Here is a 16,584-nt window from a genome sequence, read left to right as displayed (position 1 = left end):
ATATAGGAAGCAATTTTCCAGTGTTTCTGCCAAAAAATCAGCTTTATAAACGTACCCCCTGATCGAGACTGGTTGATTCAGGGATGTTTTCGTGAACGTTACAGTAGTAGCCCAGTCCTACGATAGTGAATCGCACCAGAGCTCCCATGTACAGAGAGAGTATGGGAATAAGAAGAGGCTCTAAACATTCCAGGTTACTCTGGAGAAGGATCGCCACAAATATTATCTGCAGGCACACAGGAAAGTCAAGACTTAATTAAATATATGGTAAGTTTAAGTACATGTTTAAAAACGACAAACCTGCACTTATTTATGCATTCAATATTTAAAAAGGTAATGCATTGTAGCTTGCTTATGCAAATCTGCAATGCAAAATGAGTGCTCAAAATAGCTCTTCAGCAGCTAGAACATCTATCTTTTGTAAATATATAGATGAAATGTTGAAATATTTTATATCCGTTTAATCAAATCATAGTAGTTAAATAATATTTTGAACAGATTTTTTCAATTATTATTATATATTTTTTAATCATCCCATTCTACATTAAAATGTTTATGCTATACTACATTAAAATGGTTATGCATTTTTGTTATTATTGTACTTTATGATGCCTTATAATATATGCTATTCCTTTAAACTTTCTATTCATCAAAGAATCCTGAATAACAAATATCAAGGTTTCCACAAAAATATGATAATAACTTTGATAATAATGAGAATTGTTTCCTAAGCATTAAAATCAGCATATTAGAATGATTTTTGAAGGATCATGTGACACTGAAGACTTGAGTAATGATGCTGTAAATTCACAGGAATAAATAACATTTTAAAATAGATTAGTTATTTTACATTTTAATAATATCTCACAATATTACGGTGAGAAAAATATCTTACCAACCCAAAACTTTTTAACATTAGTGTATTGTATTAAAACGTGTCATTTTACAGTATTTTGGTCATACTGTTTTAATTTGTTCTGTGTTCTATAATGAAAAGTTAGAAATAACACAAAAGGGAATGTCTCCATTTAAAGTCAAAGACAATGTGAAGCAGTAATTTTCCTTTGCTTGTTAACAGTTTGGTGAATTTGTGCTAGTCAGAAGGCCAACTAAGGGTTGAGAAAGACACAACTAAGATTATTTAATAAACTGCTAATTTTTACCATAACTTTATCTCCAGCACCCTGCTTTTCTCTGCCTCTTTGCTATTAGAAAAGTTAACAAGTGTCTAACTTTTGAATATCAGTCCTAAATCTGACATTTTAAATGTCACTACAACACTTTTTACATGTGTGGAGCAGGGAATGTAGCACACAACATCACACAAAAGCCACATTGGTGTTACCTGCGCAACAACATCAGAGATGGATGCAGATCCTACTAGCAGACTGTACTTATGCTTCAGGAGAATGCCAGCATGAATCCACGCCTTTGCAGAAAAATACAACAAATTAAAAAAAGAAATATATGTAACAACTAACAAGCATTGCAAATAAAACCATTAAAGGGTTAGTTCACCCAAAAATTTAAATTAGCCCATGATTTACCCACACTCAAGTCATCCTAGCTGTATATGGCATTCTTCTTACAGACGAATAAAATTATATAAAATTAAAAGAGTTATATTAAAAATGTGTTTGCTTTTCCAAGCTTTATAATGGCAGTGAATTGTTGCTCTGTTTTTGAAGTCCATAAAAGTGCATCATATAACTGCTCCACACGGCTCCGGGGGGTTGTTAAAGGCTTTCTGAAGCGAAGCGATGCGTTTGTGTAAGAAAAATATACATATTTAAAACTTTATAAAGTAAATTATCTAGCTTCCACCAGACCGCCTTCCGTATTCAACTTACGAAAAAAGTGTAGTGCCTTCCGCAGTTCAAAATGCTTACGCTACGTCTGACGACATTGCACATCAGTTACGTTTTTTCCGATCTGGCAGAAGCTAGATATTTTACTTTATAAAGTTTTAAATATTGATATTTTTCTTACACAAACCCATCGCTTCACTTCACTTCAGAAGGCCTTTATTAACAGGAGCAACAATTCACTGCCATTATAAAGCTTGGAAGAGCCAGGACATTTTTAATATAACTCTGATTTTATTTGTCTGAAAGAAGAATGTCATACACACCTAGGATGACTTGAGGGTGAGTAAATCATGGGCTAATTTTAATTTTTGGGGGAACAAACCAGTGCCGCCGCTCCCACCACACGCATCAAGTGCTGTGCGTAGGGCACCAAGTGCTGAGGGGGGCACCACAAGAATATTTTGAAGAAACTTGATCGCTTTATATGATGAACAGATTGAATTTAGGCTTCCATTCACATATAAACATTCATCAACTCCCACATATAGTTATGACACATTAGCAAGAACCAATGAGGTTTGTTCTCGTGTTACGCAACACGTTTGAGCTTCCGCAAGAAGCTATGAAGTTTGTTCTCGTGTTACGCAACACATTTGAGCTTCTGCAAGAACCAATGAGGTTTGTTCTCATGTTACGCAACACGTTTGAGCTTCCGCAAGAACCAATGAAGTTTGTTCTCGTGTTACGCAACACGCTCGAGCTTCTGCAAGAACCAATGAGGTTTGTTCTCATGTTACGCAACACGTTTGAGCTTCCGCAAGAACCAATGAAGTTTGTTCTCGTGTTACGCAACACGCTCGAGCTTCTGCAAGAACCATTGAGGTTTGTTCTCGTGTTACGCAACACGTTTGAGCTTCAGCAAGAACCAATGAGGTTTGTTCTCGTGTTGCGCAACACGTTTGAGCTTCCGCAAGAACCAATGAGGTTTGTTCTCATGTTACGCAACACGTTTGAGCTTCCGCAAGAACCAATGAGATTCATTCTCATGTTAAGCAACACGTTTGAGCTTCCGCAAGAACCAATGAGGTTTGTTCTCGTGTTACGCAACGCGTTTGATCTTCCGCAAGAACCAATGTGGTTTGTTCTTAGGCATCAAACAAGTATAATTGAGCTTCTGTTTATGTTTGCTGATGAATGTTTATATGTAAATAATATCATATAAAGCGATCCAGTCTCTTCAGAAAATTTGGACGAAACAACTAAAATCATATGGATTAGTTTTACGATCTGTTTATGAACTTTTTGAAGCGACAAAGTGGTAGTTGTGTGGAGGGACAGATATCTCTCAATTTTCATTGGTGGTGGAACGACATGATGGTGAGTAAATTATGATAATTGTTTTGTTTTTTTTGAGGGTGAACTAACCCTTTAAAGGTGCAGTAAGTAATTTCTGAGAAACACTGTTGATATGTTGATATCTGTGAAACATAGCAAAACCAATGCTACTCATATATGGAGCAGAGACAATGCAACCTTTGCATCCTAAAGCGTCCTAAAACTCTTGCCTGATTATAGCACTTCTTTCCCCATTGATATTCCTCTAACCTTTTTGTAATTTTCCTCTTTTGTAATGTCTCTAAGGCGTCTTTCTTCAAATCTCCCTCTTGCTCACTCTCTCTCCTCCCTCATCATGAGAAATATGTGAAAATATTTCTGAAATCTGAAATATCTGAAATATGGGTAATTACTAGGGATGCACCGAATGTTCGGCAACCGAAATTAGGCCGAATAAGTGAAAAGACTGAATTTTTTTTACAGAACAATGAGGTTTTTAATGACGCGATCAAATATAGCAAACAACGCGTGTGAGAGAGGTGTGCAAACATCTAAATGCAGCAATGCAGCACATGTCGGAAGAGTGGAAGCATTAAGCCTTGTTTATACTTTCGTCTGCCCCCGTAGCACGAGCCTCCACTGACTGCGCGCACGCCTCGTCCACTTGCACCAGTGCATATTTGTGTCTGTAGAACGTCAAATGTATCCATTTACAACGTGTTTCTGCAGCCGTGACATAGTTGTTGATCTCTTGTACACAATGGCCAATATGTTTTAAGTTAGTCAGACTCCACTCACTGCTCAAACCGAGTTTTTATTCAGTGCTGAGTTACACAGGCTTGCAAAACCTCTCATGAACAAACAAGCAAAATTTGATTATGATTTGATTATGATACCTGTAGGCATAATAGGCCAAAGATAAGATAAGATGGCCGAATAAAAATATTTTTATTTTACTTAATTTTTTTATATTGTTCTTTGTTTGTATAATGTCTGCTGGAATGCGTGTTAAATAAATATTTAAGACAAGACAAAAAAGTAAAAAAGCGAATTAATGCAATGGTGAAAAAATTGGCAAAATAAATGGAAAAAATTTAAAAAAACGCATTCAGTATTCGGCTTCGGCCTTCTGGAAAGTGTTTTATTATTATCCGGCTTCAGCTTCGGCCAAGAATTTTCATTTCGGTGCATCCCTAGTAATTACTTATAAAGGTTATAATATAAGCTTCACACTTACCATTGCATCTAATATTGGAAATACTGCGAGGTACAGGAAGGCCCTTCTCGTCTTCCTTCCAACTGAATCATCCACATGGTGGAGCTTATTTATGATGTAGTAGCCCAGATCTGTGTAAGCTGGGAAAATATGAGAGTTTTTAAAATAGGCTATGCATTGAGGAAATCTAGTAAACTATCCAACCGAATCTACATTTTACTTTCCACATTAGCAGCTGCTTTGTCACCAACATGAAAATGTATAGTTACAGTTGTTCCTTTGTTGAGATCTTTGTGAAATTCTATCCACAAAACAGACGCACCTATGAGGATGTGGAGGATGATGGCAATGGCCCCAGCCACAGCCATGCAGAGGACCGCCTTGGTTCTCTCCCTCTTACTGTTGATAAACACGAGCCCCACATTTTTGAAGTCGCTCATTGGTCCAGTGAAGAACTTCATAAGCGAGTATGCCAGACCATAGCTGGCTAACATCTCAACCTTGTCCTCTTTTACAGAAGCGATGCCCCTGTTCAGAGCCTGATGAAGATAAAGAGAGAGGACATAGCGTTATAGTCACAGTGCCGTTCAAAATTTGCGGTCATAAGGTTTTTGAATGTCTCTTATGCTCACCAAGCGTGCATCTATTTAATAAAAAAAAAAGTGATTCTGTGAAATATAATTACATTTTTAAATACCGGTATTCTATTTTAATATATTTTATATTTTGTGATGGCAAAGATGAAGTTTCAGCATCAATACTCACATTGTCACAATACTGTCTTCAGTGTCACATGATCTTCCAAAAATCATTCTCTTATGCCGAATTGATGCTTAAGAAACATTTCTTATTGTTGAACCATTATACTGCTTCATATTTTTGTGTAAACCATTCACAAAAGTTCAGCATTTATTTAAAATAGAAAACTTTATACATCATAAATATATAAAGTATATATATATAAAAATATATTCTTCAGTGATCCTTCATAAATAATTTTATATGCTGATTTGGTGAGTCAAGAAGTATTTATGTGCAAACCAATTTTTTCAGGATTCTATGAGGAACAAAAAGTTAAAAATAAACACCATTTATTTGGAATATAAATCTTTGTAACAATGTAACAGTGTACTGTTTTTTATCAATTGAATTGAATTTTGTATTAATTGAATGCTTCCTTACTGAATAAAAATATGATAAAAAAAAAATCACTCATCCAGTGAAGACAAGCTTTTATTTTTCTTTAAAAGACCGAATAGAAGGTTTTTGTGTGCACCCAGTCTTAAAGAACAGAGAGTCTGAAGGGGAGTATGCTAATCTTGTACAGGAGCTAAAACTTTATCATGACCGGTTCCGTACACTTATATTTGTCCGTGGGACAATTTGAGGAGCTCCACCAGAGACAGTAGCACCGAATCTGACGAGACAAACCACACACTTCAGGAACCAATCGATCCGGAGCAGCTGTTTCCAGTGGAGTCCCAATGTAAACAATTAAGTGCCACAGTCATACTGATGGAAACACATTTACTTTCCATAGTCGCGGACACAAGGTTTAGAAAAAAAATCTATGAGTTTTAACTCAAAAGGTTATGTTATCGTTGTCTGCAGCCTACAGTGGGCAGGCACAGCTGCAGCTGTACAGCTGTAACTACAACTACAGCTGTAATCTCGTGAGAAATGCGATACCTGGCAAAGGTAAATGTTGATTGAATAGCTAGTGACATCAACTAGACATTTCGTCATCTTTGTTTCCTTGTATGTGATTGGTTGAAGCCTTTTCTGTCGCCACTAGAGTAAAAAAAAAATTGACATTGAAGGGAAAAAAATAAACCTTGTTTTTTCGCCGCAGCACATTCGCGTTCGGTGTGGAAGCACTCATTACACAAACAGCTGGTCAAAAAATGAAACCATCAAAAATCACATCCAGTGTGAAAGGACCTTAAGTGGGCTGTAAATTAAAGTGGTGTTTGTTCCCCTCTTGTTTCGTGTAGTTACAGGGTAAGTATGAATCCGCGGGCTGTAAATTAAAGTGGTGTTTGTTACCCTCTTGTTTCATGTAGTCAGGGTAAGTACAATAAAAACACGTACACAATCTGATACTTACCCTGAACTACATGGATAATTACCCCTTAAGAAAAAAATACTTACAGTATAAATCATTTGTTAATTTTCCAGATAGTTACCCCTTTATTCCCCAAATGTTACATATTGTTCCCTTATACCGATACTCGGTTACTTAACGTAACCTCGGTTCTCTCTAGAAGAGGGAACGAGTATTGCGTAAGTTTCCTTACGCATCGGGAAAGTATTCTTTCTTCGAGATTTCTGAAAAACCCAAAATTATCCTTAATTTTGTAACATTGTCAACGCAGTGCGGCAGCCTGGCAGACCATAGCAGGCTATTCCAGCGTGCTATTGGCTGCTCTGCTGGCAACTGCAGCAGCCTATCGGTGAGCCCGCGTGACGTGGCGACCAATGAGCCTGGCTTCATTTGCCTACAGGTGGGGCGTGGCCACGTGTATATAAGCAGGGCTCACGGGCTGCATATTCGGTTTTCGTAGTTCTGAAGCGTAAAAGCCCGCGGGGCGCACGGCAAGGAACGCAATACTCGTTCCCTCTTCTAGAGAGAACCGAGGTTACGTTAAGTAACCGAGTATCGTTCTCTTACGAGAGGTTCTCTCGTATTGCGTAAGTTTCCTTACGCATCGGGAACACATTGTCAACGCCGTGCGCGCCTCGCGTACAGCATATGTATCCCAGGGAACCGGGGACCATAACACTGCTCGGGCAGGGTGGCCGGTAAGGAAAACGGGCCACCACATATACAGACACTTCGTTCGAACTGACGGGTGGTTACAACGGGTGGTTACAACACCCTGTCTTATGAATGAGGGAACGGCACCTGCCGGTCGCCTTCAAATTCACCACACCTTGTCTCATGAATGAGGGAACGCCAACGCCGGTCGCCTTCAAATTCACAATATCTTGTCATATGAGTGAGGTAACGGCACCGCCGGTCACCTTCAAACTCACAACAGCTCTTTTCGTAAATGAGGGAACGGCACCGCCGGTCTCCTTCAAATTTACATAAGCCTCGTACCGAACTTACTACCAGTATGTGAGCTATGTCTGCGCAGAATCACTGGGCAGAACCAACAGCCTTATTGAACTGATAACACTTTCGCCTGTAAGGCAGGAACTTCCAGATTGTAAAATCTCACAAACATAGACGGGGAGGCCCAGCCTGCCGCCATACAGATATCGTGGATGGAAATCCCTCTGGCCCAAGCCCACGAAGAGGCCATGCCTCTAGTGGAGTGTGCTCTGACACCTAGCGGGCACTGCAGGTGTTTGGAAGCGTAAGCAACTGCAATCGCGTCCACTATCCACCTGGACAGGGTCGGTTTCGAGGAGGCGAGACCTTTAGTGCGCCCTCCAAACGAAACAAATAGCTGCTCAGAACGCCTGAAGGCGGCGGAGCGTGTGACGTAAACCCTCAATGCCCTGACAGGGCAGAGGACATTGCCACCGTCCCCCTCGTCGGGTGCTGGCAGAGCCGAGAGGGAGACAATCTGCGCCCTGAAGGGAGTGCCTATCGCTTTGGGGACATAACCATGCCTCGGCCTAAGAATGACCTTGGAGTCATTTGGGCCGAACTCCATACACGTCGGGCTCACTGAGAGCGCGTGTAGATCCCCCACGCGTTTTACTGAAGCCAGAGCTATCAGGAACGTGGTTTTTAGCGAAAGGAACCTTGGTTCCACAGTCTCGAGCGGTTCGAAAGGATGAGCCTTCATGGCCTCTAGGACCAAGGCCAGATCCCAAATAGAAACCGATGGGGGCCGCGGGGGATTCATCCGTCTGGCTCCTCTGAGGAAACGGATGATGAGCTCGTTCCTTCCTAGCGTGCTGCCTAGATACACTTTGAGCGTGGAAGGGGACCTGCCCAGTTCCAACAGCTCCTGGAGGAAGGAGAGCACCCGCTGGACCCCACATTGCTGTGGATCCAATCCCTTGGAAACACACCACTCAGTGAACACCGACCACTTAGAACTATATAACCGCCTCGTCGAGGGGGCTCTAGAGTGTGAAATCGTGTTCATAACCCCTTCGGGCAGGTCAACGGGTATCCGTTGGTCACCCATACATGCAGAGACCATCGCTCTGGATGGGGATGCCAAACTGACCCTCCTGCTTGAGAGAGGAGGTCTGCTCTCAGCGGAACTGGCCAGGGGGGTGAGTGCGACAGCTTCACCAGCTCTGGGTACCAAATCTGGTTCTCCCAGCGCGGCGCTATAAGGAGCACCGGGCGGCGCGTCTCCCTGATTTTCGCTATGACCTGGGTCAATAGGGAAATCGGCGGGAAAGCATACAGTGGGAGGCTGGGCCAAGGTTGGGACAGCGCATCCTCGCTTTTGGACAGAAACGTCGGGCAGCGGGCGTTCTCTTTTGTTGCAAAGAGGTCGAGCTCCGCTCTGCCGAATAGGCGCCATACCAGCTGGACTGTCTGGGGGTGCAGGGACCATTCTCCTGGGAGAATGAGGCCCCTGGACAGCTTGTCCGGGCCCACATTGAGGTGGCCCGGTACGTGCGCAGCTCTCAGCGAGCGCAGCGAGCTGTGTGCCCACACAAGCAGGCATTCCGTCAGATTGCCCAGACACCTGGACCTGACACCGCCCTGCCGGTTCACGTAGGATACCACCGTGGTATTGTCCGACCGGACCAACACGTGGTGTCCTCGTATAAACGGGAGAAACTGCTTGAGCGCTTTCTCTACCGCTATCATCTCCAAACAGTTTATGTGTAGGAGTTTTTCTCCGCTCGACCAGAGGCCCGAGGCCGGTCTGCCCTCGAAAACGGCGCCCCAACCCGAGGTGGAGGCGTCCGTCGAGATGACTTTGCGGTGTAAGATGGCTCCCATTGTCACTCCCCGCTGGTACCAGTCGGCTACTAACCAGGGCTCTAGGGCTGAAACGCAGCCCTGAGTCACGCTGATCCTGAAGCCTCCGGACGGCCAGGCTCTGTGAGGCACTAGGGCGTTTAACCAGCGTTGCAGCGGGCGCATGCGCATTATGCCCAGCTGAGGCCATACGTCCCAGCATCCTCTGAAAAAGCTTGAGAGGTGCGATTTTGCCCGGCCGGAAGTACGCAGCCATGCGCCGAACTTGGCGCGCGCGTTGGGGTGACAGGCGGGCTGACATTGCCACAGTGTCCAGATTCAAACCCAGAAATGAGGTTGATTGCGTGGGCACTAATGAGCTCTTGGTCCAATTGACCGTGAGCCCCAGGCTGTCCAGATGGCTGAGCAGCATTGCCCTGTGGGCGAGGAGCTCGGCCTCTGATTGCGCCAGGATGAGCCAATCGTCCAGGTAGTTCAATATTCACATCCCTCGATTTCTCAGGGGAGCGAGGGCCGCGTCCATGCACTTCGTAAATGTACGGGGTGCTAGTGACAGGCCGAACGGAAGGACGGTGTATTGATAAGCCTGGCCGTCGAAGGCGAATCATAAGAATGGCCTGTGACGCGGCGTTATCTTGATTTGAAAATATGCATCTTTCAAATCTAGGGAAATTAGCCAGTCTCTCGGGCGAATATGCGCGAGGATCTGCTTGGTCGTGAGCATCTTGAACGATCTCCTCATAAGAGCTTTGTTCAGACGCCTCAGATCCAGAATCGGTCTGAGCGACCCATCCCTTTTTGGCACGAGAAAATACCGGCTGTAAAAGCCTGACTCGCTCATAGAATGGGGAACCGGTTCTATAGCCCCTTTGCACAGCAGCGTGGCTATCTCCGCTCGAAGTAGATGTGCTACTTCCTCGCTCACTCTCGTCTCTGTACGCGCACAAAAGCGCGGAGGGCGGCGAGCGAACTGCAGAGTGTAGCCGTGCTTCACTGTTCTCAGCACCCATTCTGATACACCTGGAATGGCTTCCCACGCTTTCGCGTGTGCCACACGGGATAGAACGGCCTCCGGGCTCGAAACGCCGCGCTTCGCGGGTTTGACGGCCTGTATAGGAGGGGCGGGCGTGGTGCGCGCGCTCTCTGTGCTGTGGGCCAGCCGATCGCTCTTGATGGCTGGCCGCCTTACACACTGTATCTCTGCCGCTTTGAGCGGGGAATGGCTTGTGTGTGGCCCTACACTCATCGCTCCGGCCACCCTGGGCGGAGAACAAATGGTGTGTGGCACGGCGCGTAGCGCCTGAGGCATAATGTTCGCGAAAATGTGTGAGCGCGTTTGAGCGGGCACAACTCTTACGCGTGGAACATGACCGGTTAAGAGTGGCTGTGTGACAGCGCGTGTGGTGGCTAGGCGTGGACGCAAACAAGCTGACACGTGACCTAACTCTAGCACTCGAGCGGCCGGTGGCCGCTTTATGTGAGTGGGGGACACGGGGTTTATAGTGCTTGTGTGCAGGGGTGAACACAGAAAAGTGGGCACATTTACTGCATTTGAAACACATACGGCGTGAGCCGTGCAACCAGAAATAATGCAACTTTTGTGATTTCTCTGGTTCGCCGTAAAAACGGCGGTTATTGACAGGCGAGAGGGCATTTTTGCCGGCTCGTTGGCTGCGTGAAATCCATCTGCAGCAGCCACAGTGGTGGGGGCTGACAGGAAAGAGAGTTTTGACGGTGGTCCGGCCGCGGCGGGACTTAACCGTCGTTTCTTGCCTCTGGCTAGGAGGACTTTGGAGGCTCGGACTTCAGCGCGATCCTAGGCCGGGGGCCCCGAGGGGGAGGCGGCTTACCACGGCTGGAAGAGCGCGATCTGGGGCGGCCGCTCGGTCTTCGCTGAGACGAAGGGGGCCGCGCTGGGCACTGCGCGGAGCTCGGTGCTGGCTGGTCGCGAGGACGGCGAGCAACGGAGCTATTGCTGGTGCCGGGGCGTCGAGGCAGGAAGAGGTTCATGGCCTGCGTCGTTTTCTGCACTTCAGAGAAACGATCGACGATCCCCTTGACCGCTGGTCCGAAGAGCCCAGACGGGGAGAGCGGGGCGTTTAGGAAGGCCGCGCGCTCTGTTTCTCGCATGTCCGCGAGCGTGAGCCAGAGGTGGCGCTCAGCTACCGTGAGGGAGGCCATAGAGCGTCCGAGGGCCTGTGCTGCGGTCTTGGTAGCGCGGAGGGAGAGATCCGTCGCGCTTCGCAAATCCGTGATCAACTCAGCGTCACAGCTCTTCTCGTCCAGGTCGCGGAGGAGATTGGCTTGGAGGATTTGCAGCACGGCCATAGAGTGCAGAGCAGATGCAGCTTGACCGGAGGCAGCGAAAGCGCGGCCGATCAGCGATGACGTCACTCTGCAGGCCTTAGACGGGAGGGCAGCCTTTGAGCGCCAACCAGAAGGCGGGCAAAGGTGCGCTGCGACCGCCTCTTCCACCGGAGGGATAGCAATGTAGCCTTTCTCAGCCGCGCCGTCAACTTGTGAGAGCGTCGAAGAAGCCTGAGACGAGACCCTTGCGGAGAATGGCGCGTTCCAGGACTTCGCGAGCTCCTCGTGAAGCTCTGGCAGAAAAGGTGCAGTCCTGGAGGTGGGCGCACGGCGGCGACTGTTTAGGAAGCATCCGTCAAGTCGGTTCGGCGCTGCCACCTTGGGCGGGGCCCATTCGAGGCCTAGCTGCTCGACAGCCCGGGTGAGAAGGCGCAACAGTTCGGCGTCCTCACCCGCTCGAGAGCGTCCGGAGCCCCGGACTGAAGAGGTCGCGGAAGACCAGTCCTCGCTGTCGGAAGCCATGATGGAGCAGCTGTCGGCGCGTTCCGCGGCCGCATCCGCCTCATCCCCGGAGGTGGCAACAGAAATGGCGGCCTGGGGTGGGGGCGGGGAAGGCGAGAGTGAAGCGGGCGGGAAGGGTTCCGGCGAGCTTCTCTCAGCGAACTCCGGAGTCCGCTGCGAGCGGCGCTTCTTTCTGCGCGGCATAGCAGGGACTGGAGGGATGTCGTCATCGAACTGAGCGAGTCGAGCCCGCAGGGTCGACATCGTCAGTTCCTCGCACTCCGGGCATCCGCCGGCGAGAAGTGCGGCGGCGGCGTGATCACGGCCCAGGCAGAGAGCGCAGATCACATGGCGGTCCCCGGAAACAAAGAGCCGCAGGTGACACGAGCCGCAGGTGGAACGAGACATTTTGGAACAAACGCTCGGCTCTTTTTGAGAAAGTGTGACGCAGCGGCGACAACACTTGAGCGTGAAAAGGATATGGGCTGCCGGATAGCAGAGCAGGCACGGATGGCTGAAGGTGGCGCGATGCTGCCGGCTTCTTCAGGCGCTGTCCTCTGCTTGCTCGTCTGCACGATCACGGCGGCGGGTTCCAGATCCAGTGATGCGAAGGGTTTCGCTGAAGAAAAGAAAATCGAATATGCAGCCCGTGAGCCCTGCTTATATACACGTGGCCACGCCCCACCTATAGGCAAATGAAGCCAGGTGGGCGCGAAGCACCCTCATTGGTCGCCACGTCACGCGGGCTCACCGATAGGCTGCTGCAGTTGCCAGCAGAGCAGCCAATAGCACGCTGGAATAGCCTGCTATGGTCTGCCAGGCTGCCGCACTGCGTTGACAATGTTACAAAATTAAGGATAATTTTGGGTTTTTCAGAAATCTCGAAGAAAGAATACTTTCCCGATGCGTAAGGAAACTTACGCAATACGAGAGAACCTCTCGTAAGAGAACTACACATTTTTACTTTATAGTTACACTATAATTACCGAAAGTCATGCAGTAAATTTGCTTTACTTACACAGTACTTTCCGGGCTGTAGTCTAAAGCATTGAAATAAATAATGATTACCTTATGATTTTCAAATCCACATCCTTTGAATATCACAACATCGATGTCTGTCAAAAAATAACGTACATAATACACGGTACTATTTGCCAGAAGCAGAGGTCCAGCGATATGCATTTCCTCGAAAATTCCACACTACTGGATGTTTTGACTTCGTCATCGCTTTCCGATAAGAGGGAGAAAATGGCAGTCTGAAGCCGAAAGTATACTTGTTTTTTATGCGTACGTGAACATATACGTCGAGCACAGTCGAATGTACAGCCTTGCAAAGTATACTTCTTTTGACTCGTACACGTACACAGGTGTTTTGAGCAATCTCTCACCACGAGTTACAACCCATGTAAATACTGCAAAAAAATGTATTCGCATATGCGACCTAGGCGTGCAAAGGCGTACGCACGGTTACAAAAATCCGGCGGTGCACGATCAGTACGTGCATACTCATTTGATGACGAAATTCACACGCACTTTACGCTGACCCTCGCGTACGCATAAAAAGTGAAGTATACTTTGGCCTTGAGTGGCTTCAACATGCTGTCTGTTAGAGATGAATATAAATTTGTTCTTCACTTGCTGAAATTGAATCGGAATGATCAAGCAACTGAGTGAAATACTGCCTGCATGCGAAAGAGATTAAACACCAATTCAATTAAAAAATTTCGCTGGGTTGAACATTGTTCAACATGTTGGTTTTATGCACAAATTCTGACATTCCCGATTTTTATCCCGATTGATCTTGACTGATCTTTTTCTTCTCCATAATTTTGGCAATAGATGAACTGTTAAGTGAGTGATCTTGAGATCTAGTCGATTGAGGTCTAGTTAATATATTATATATTTTATCATCTTTTTTATAGATGATATATATATATACATACATACTTTAAATACTCATATGTACCCTTTTTATGCAGCAGTATACAGCAGAGTAAGAACAAGATGGACACAGAGGGACAATAAGATTGCTGCTATAAATACACTCTCACAATAGTTACATAAGACTAATCCTTACCCTGTCTGCTCCTCGCTCTAACTCACACACACTGGTACTTAATAAGACGGTCACTGTCCTAAACCTAGGCACATGTTAAACTTCAATGTGAAACGCATGCATTTGGCCTGTTAACAGATCAGTGTGCCAGTGACAAAAGTAGCAATATTAAGACACGGGCAGAAACTATTTATCAAATCCAACCCAACTGGTTAGAGCTTTGAACCTAGATAAACTTGATGAACCATCCTTTGATTACTAACCATTCAGTGCATAGCTGATAGCTTAAAAAAATCTCTAATACTGTATGCCCAAACCATCCAAACACATTTCCAACATTTTCTTCACGGTCAATCTTTCAGTTAAATATGGCCCATTATGAGTTATTACTGTATGACAAATAAAGGCATCTAGCAGTGGCATATGTATTCAAACAAAGACATAACTAGAGCTTTTAACATGCCCTTCCACATATTTATCTGGTAGTTTAACAGTAATGACACTGGACAAGGACAGTCTGAGCAATTTATCGACCTTACAGCAGGTTCAAAGGAGGCTATCATATGTAGTATGTGGTATGAAAAGGGTAAAGTTTTTTGTGCATTGTTTTTGTTCTGAATTTCTGACTGAATACACGTGATAGACACTAATCTTAAAAAATAGGTCTTGACCCCATATTTCACTGAGGACATCTATTGTAACTGTTTTTTTTTAAGTTCCCTGACTCAATAACCAGCTCTTTGTTTTACTTTAAAAAGAGTGGCAGACTTGGTAGCATGTTATGCAAGAAGAGTTACTCATGCACAAAGAGACCACATCCTCAAGAACTGACTTAAAACCTACTGCCTTCTGGGAAATCCAATCAATAATTAAAAACACATGGTTATCCATGACATAACTACCAGAGATATAACATGTTTGTTTAGAAGTTCAAGCATGTAACGCTGAAACCCTATTGTAATTGTTAGATTTTCCAAGGATCAGCATTCTCCCCTAAAAGTGATCAGACAGACCAAACTGTAAAAACTTTGATTACCCCACTCTGTCTACAACGTCACCAAGGCTCACCCCAAAAAGCCTGATGGTGGCACTACAGCAATCAAAAGTACGCAATGGCTCATAACTCTTAAACCGTTCATCACAGGCTCAAGTGTCTTATATCGTTAAAATCATTGGCGCTATACGAAAATAAATTTTGGGGGTATTTTGGATTTGAATCAAACCAGTACAGAGAGATTCTGATTGTCAATAATTATCAAAAAAAGTTCAAATTTCGATTTACGTCCACAACGGGACACCAAAAAGTTTGAAGTGGGCGTGGCTTCTTTTACTAAATTGGCTGTCGCTTTTGAACGGAATAATATCATTTTACCAAACTCAGTACACCTATGCATGGGCTCAGTCTGTGGTTGTGGATGTGGCGACTGGCGGCACAATAAAATGAAAAACAAAACAAAACAGAAAAACAACTATAGCTACGCAACAGTCAGTCTTTTTGTACAAGATGCCGCGATTGTCTATGAGGACATGCGCATATTTCGAAAAACACGGCCGCCGTTGGCCAATGAAGTTCGACCGGCTGTCAGACAAGGTTAATGGAGGCCGATCGGAACGAAAATAGTTGGGCTTGTTGGACTCGCGGCCTAGGGGCCACCAGGGGGCGCCATCACGTTTTTCATGTGCTTATATCACACTTTTTTTTTTTTTTGCACATGCTCACGACTTTCATACCATATGGCTGAAATCCTCATTCTGAGCAACTTTGCCTCTAGGTCCACCACAGTGAATCAAATTGTTCGTTAAATATTGGAGATGTATGTGTGTGTGTATTTTTCATTTTTTTTTTACATAAGGCATTTGGGCAAAAGGGTGTAACTTAGTGGATATTTATATCCAAAGAAATTTAGGGGAGACTGGGAGACTTTTAACTCCACTGCATATTTCTCAGGGTAAGATTTTTTTTTTAAATTGTTTTTTTTTTACTCATTACAGATATAGCCTAAAGCTTGAAATCTTAAAAAAAAAAAAACACTCAACTATAGAACATTTTGCTATTAGTGAGCAGGAAAACGCAGTTTATTAAACTAGACCAATAATTGTAATGGGACCTAACATTGAACCGTTTAAGACCACTAGGAAATACAAAACAATTAACAAAATAACAAACATATAAAACGTTAACATACAAAAACACCAAACCATTGTTTTTGTTGTGATAAAAAAAACAACTTTTACAGTTTATCTTCTAAAATCTACCTTCATAGTTTGTTTGTACCCCCTTGAGCACCACGGATCAACCAAAAACCTTTTGATTACGAACTCAGGTCTGACCACTACGCCACACCACTCTAGAAATGAGACTCATGAAAAATACTGACCCATTATTATTGGACCAAAACTGACCTTCATGCACCCTTACATTACAATGCGATATTTCTTTTCAAACAGCGCTTATTGC

The 16,584-nt window shown here is 44.9% G+C and overlaps 1 protein-coding gene across 2 annotated transcripts in view; it reads right to left on the bottom strand.

The window, feature by feature from the left end:
- ankha (ANKH inorganic pyrophosphate transport regulator a) overlaps nucleotides 1–16,584 on the bottom strand; it is a 28,803-nt gene that overhangs the window by 11,694 nt on the left and 525 nt on the right. For both annotated transcript variants that reach the window (XM_079805512.1, XM_079805513.1), the window contains exons 2-5: nucleotides 4,682–4,898; nucleotides 4,381–4,499; nucleotides 1,346–1,429; nucleotides 56–226 (exon numbers count right to left, since the gene is read on the bottom strand). In XM_079805512.1, the coding sequence (XP_079661638.1) occupies nucleotides 56–226; nucleotides 1,346–1,429; nucleotides 4,381–4,499; nucleotides 4,682–4,898 (591 nt within the window). The remainder of the gene's footprint in view (nucleotides 1–55; nucleotides 227–1,345; nucleotides 1,430–4,380; nucleotides 4,500–4,681; nucleotides 4,899–16,584) is intronic.

The sequence above is a fragment of the Gobio gobio genome (assembly GCF_949357685.1).
Source record: "Gobio gobio genome assembly, chromosome: 23".
NCBI lineage: Eukaryota > Metazoa > Chordata > Actinopteri > Cypriniformes > Gobionidae > Gobio > Gobio gobio.
The sequence above is the reverse complement of the archived record's forward strand: the minus strand, read 5'-3'. Positions and strand labels throughout refer to the sequence as shown.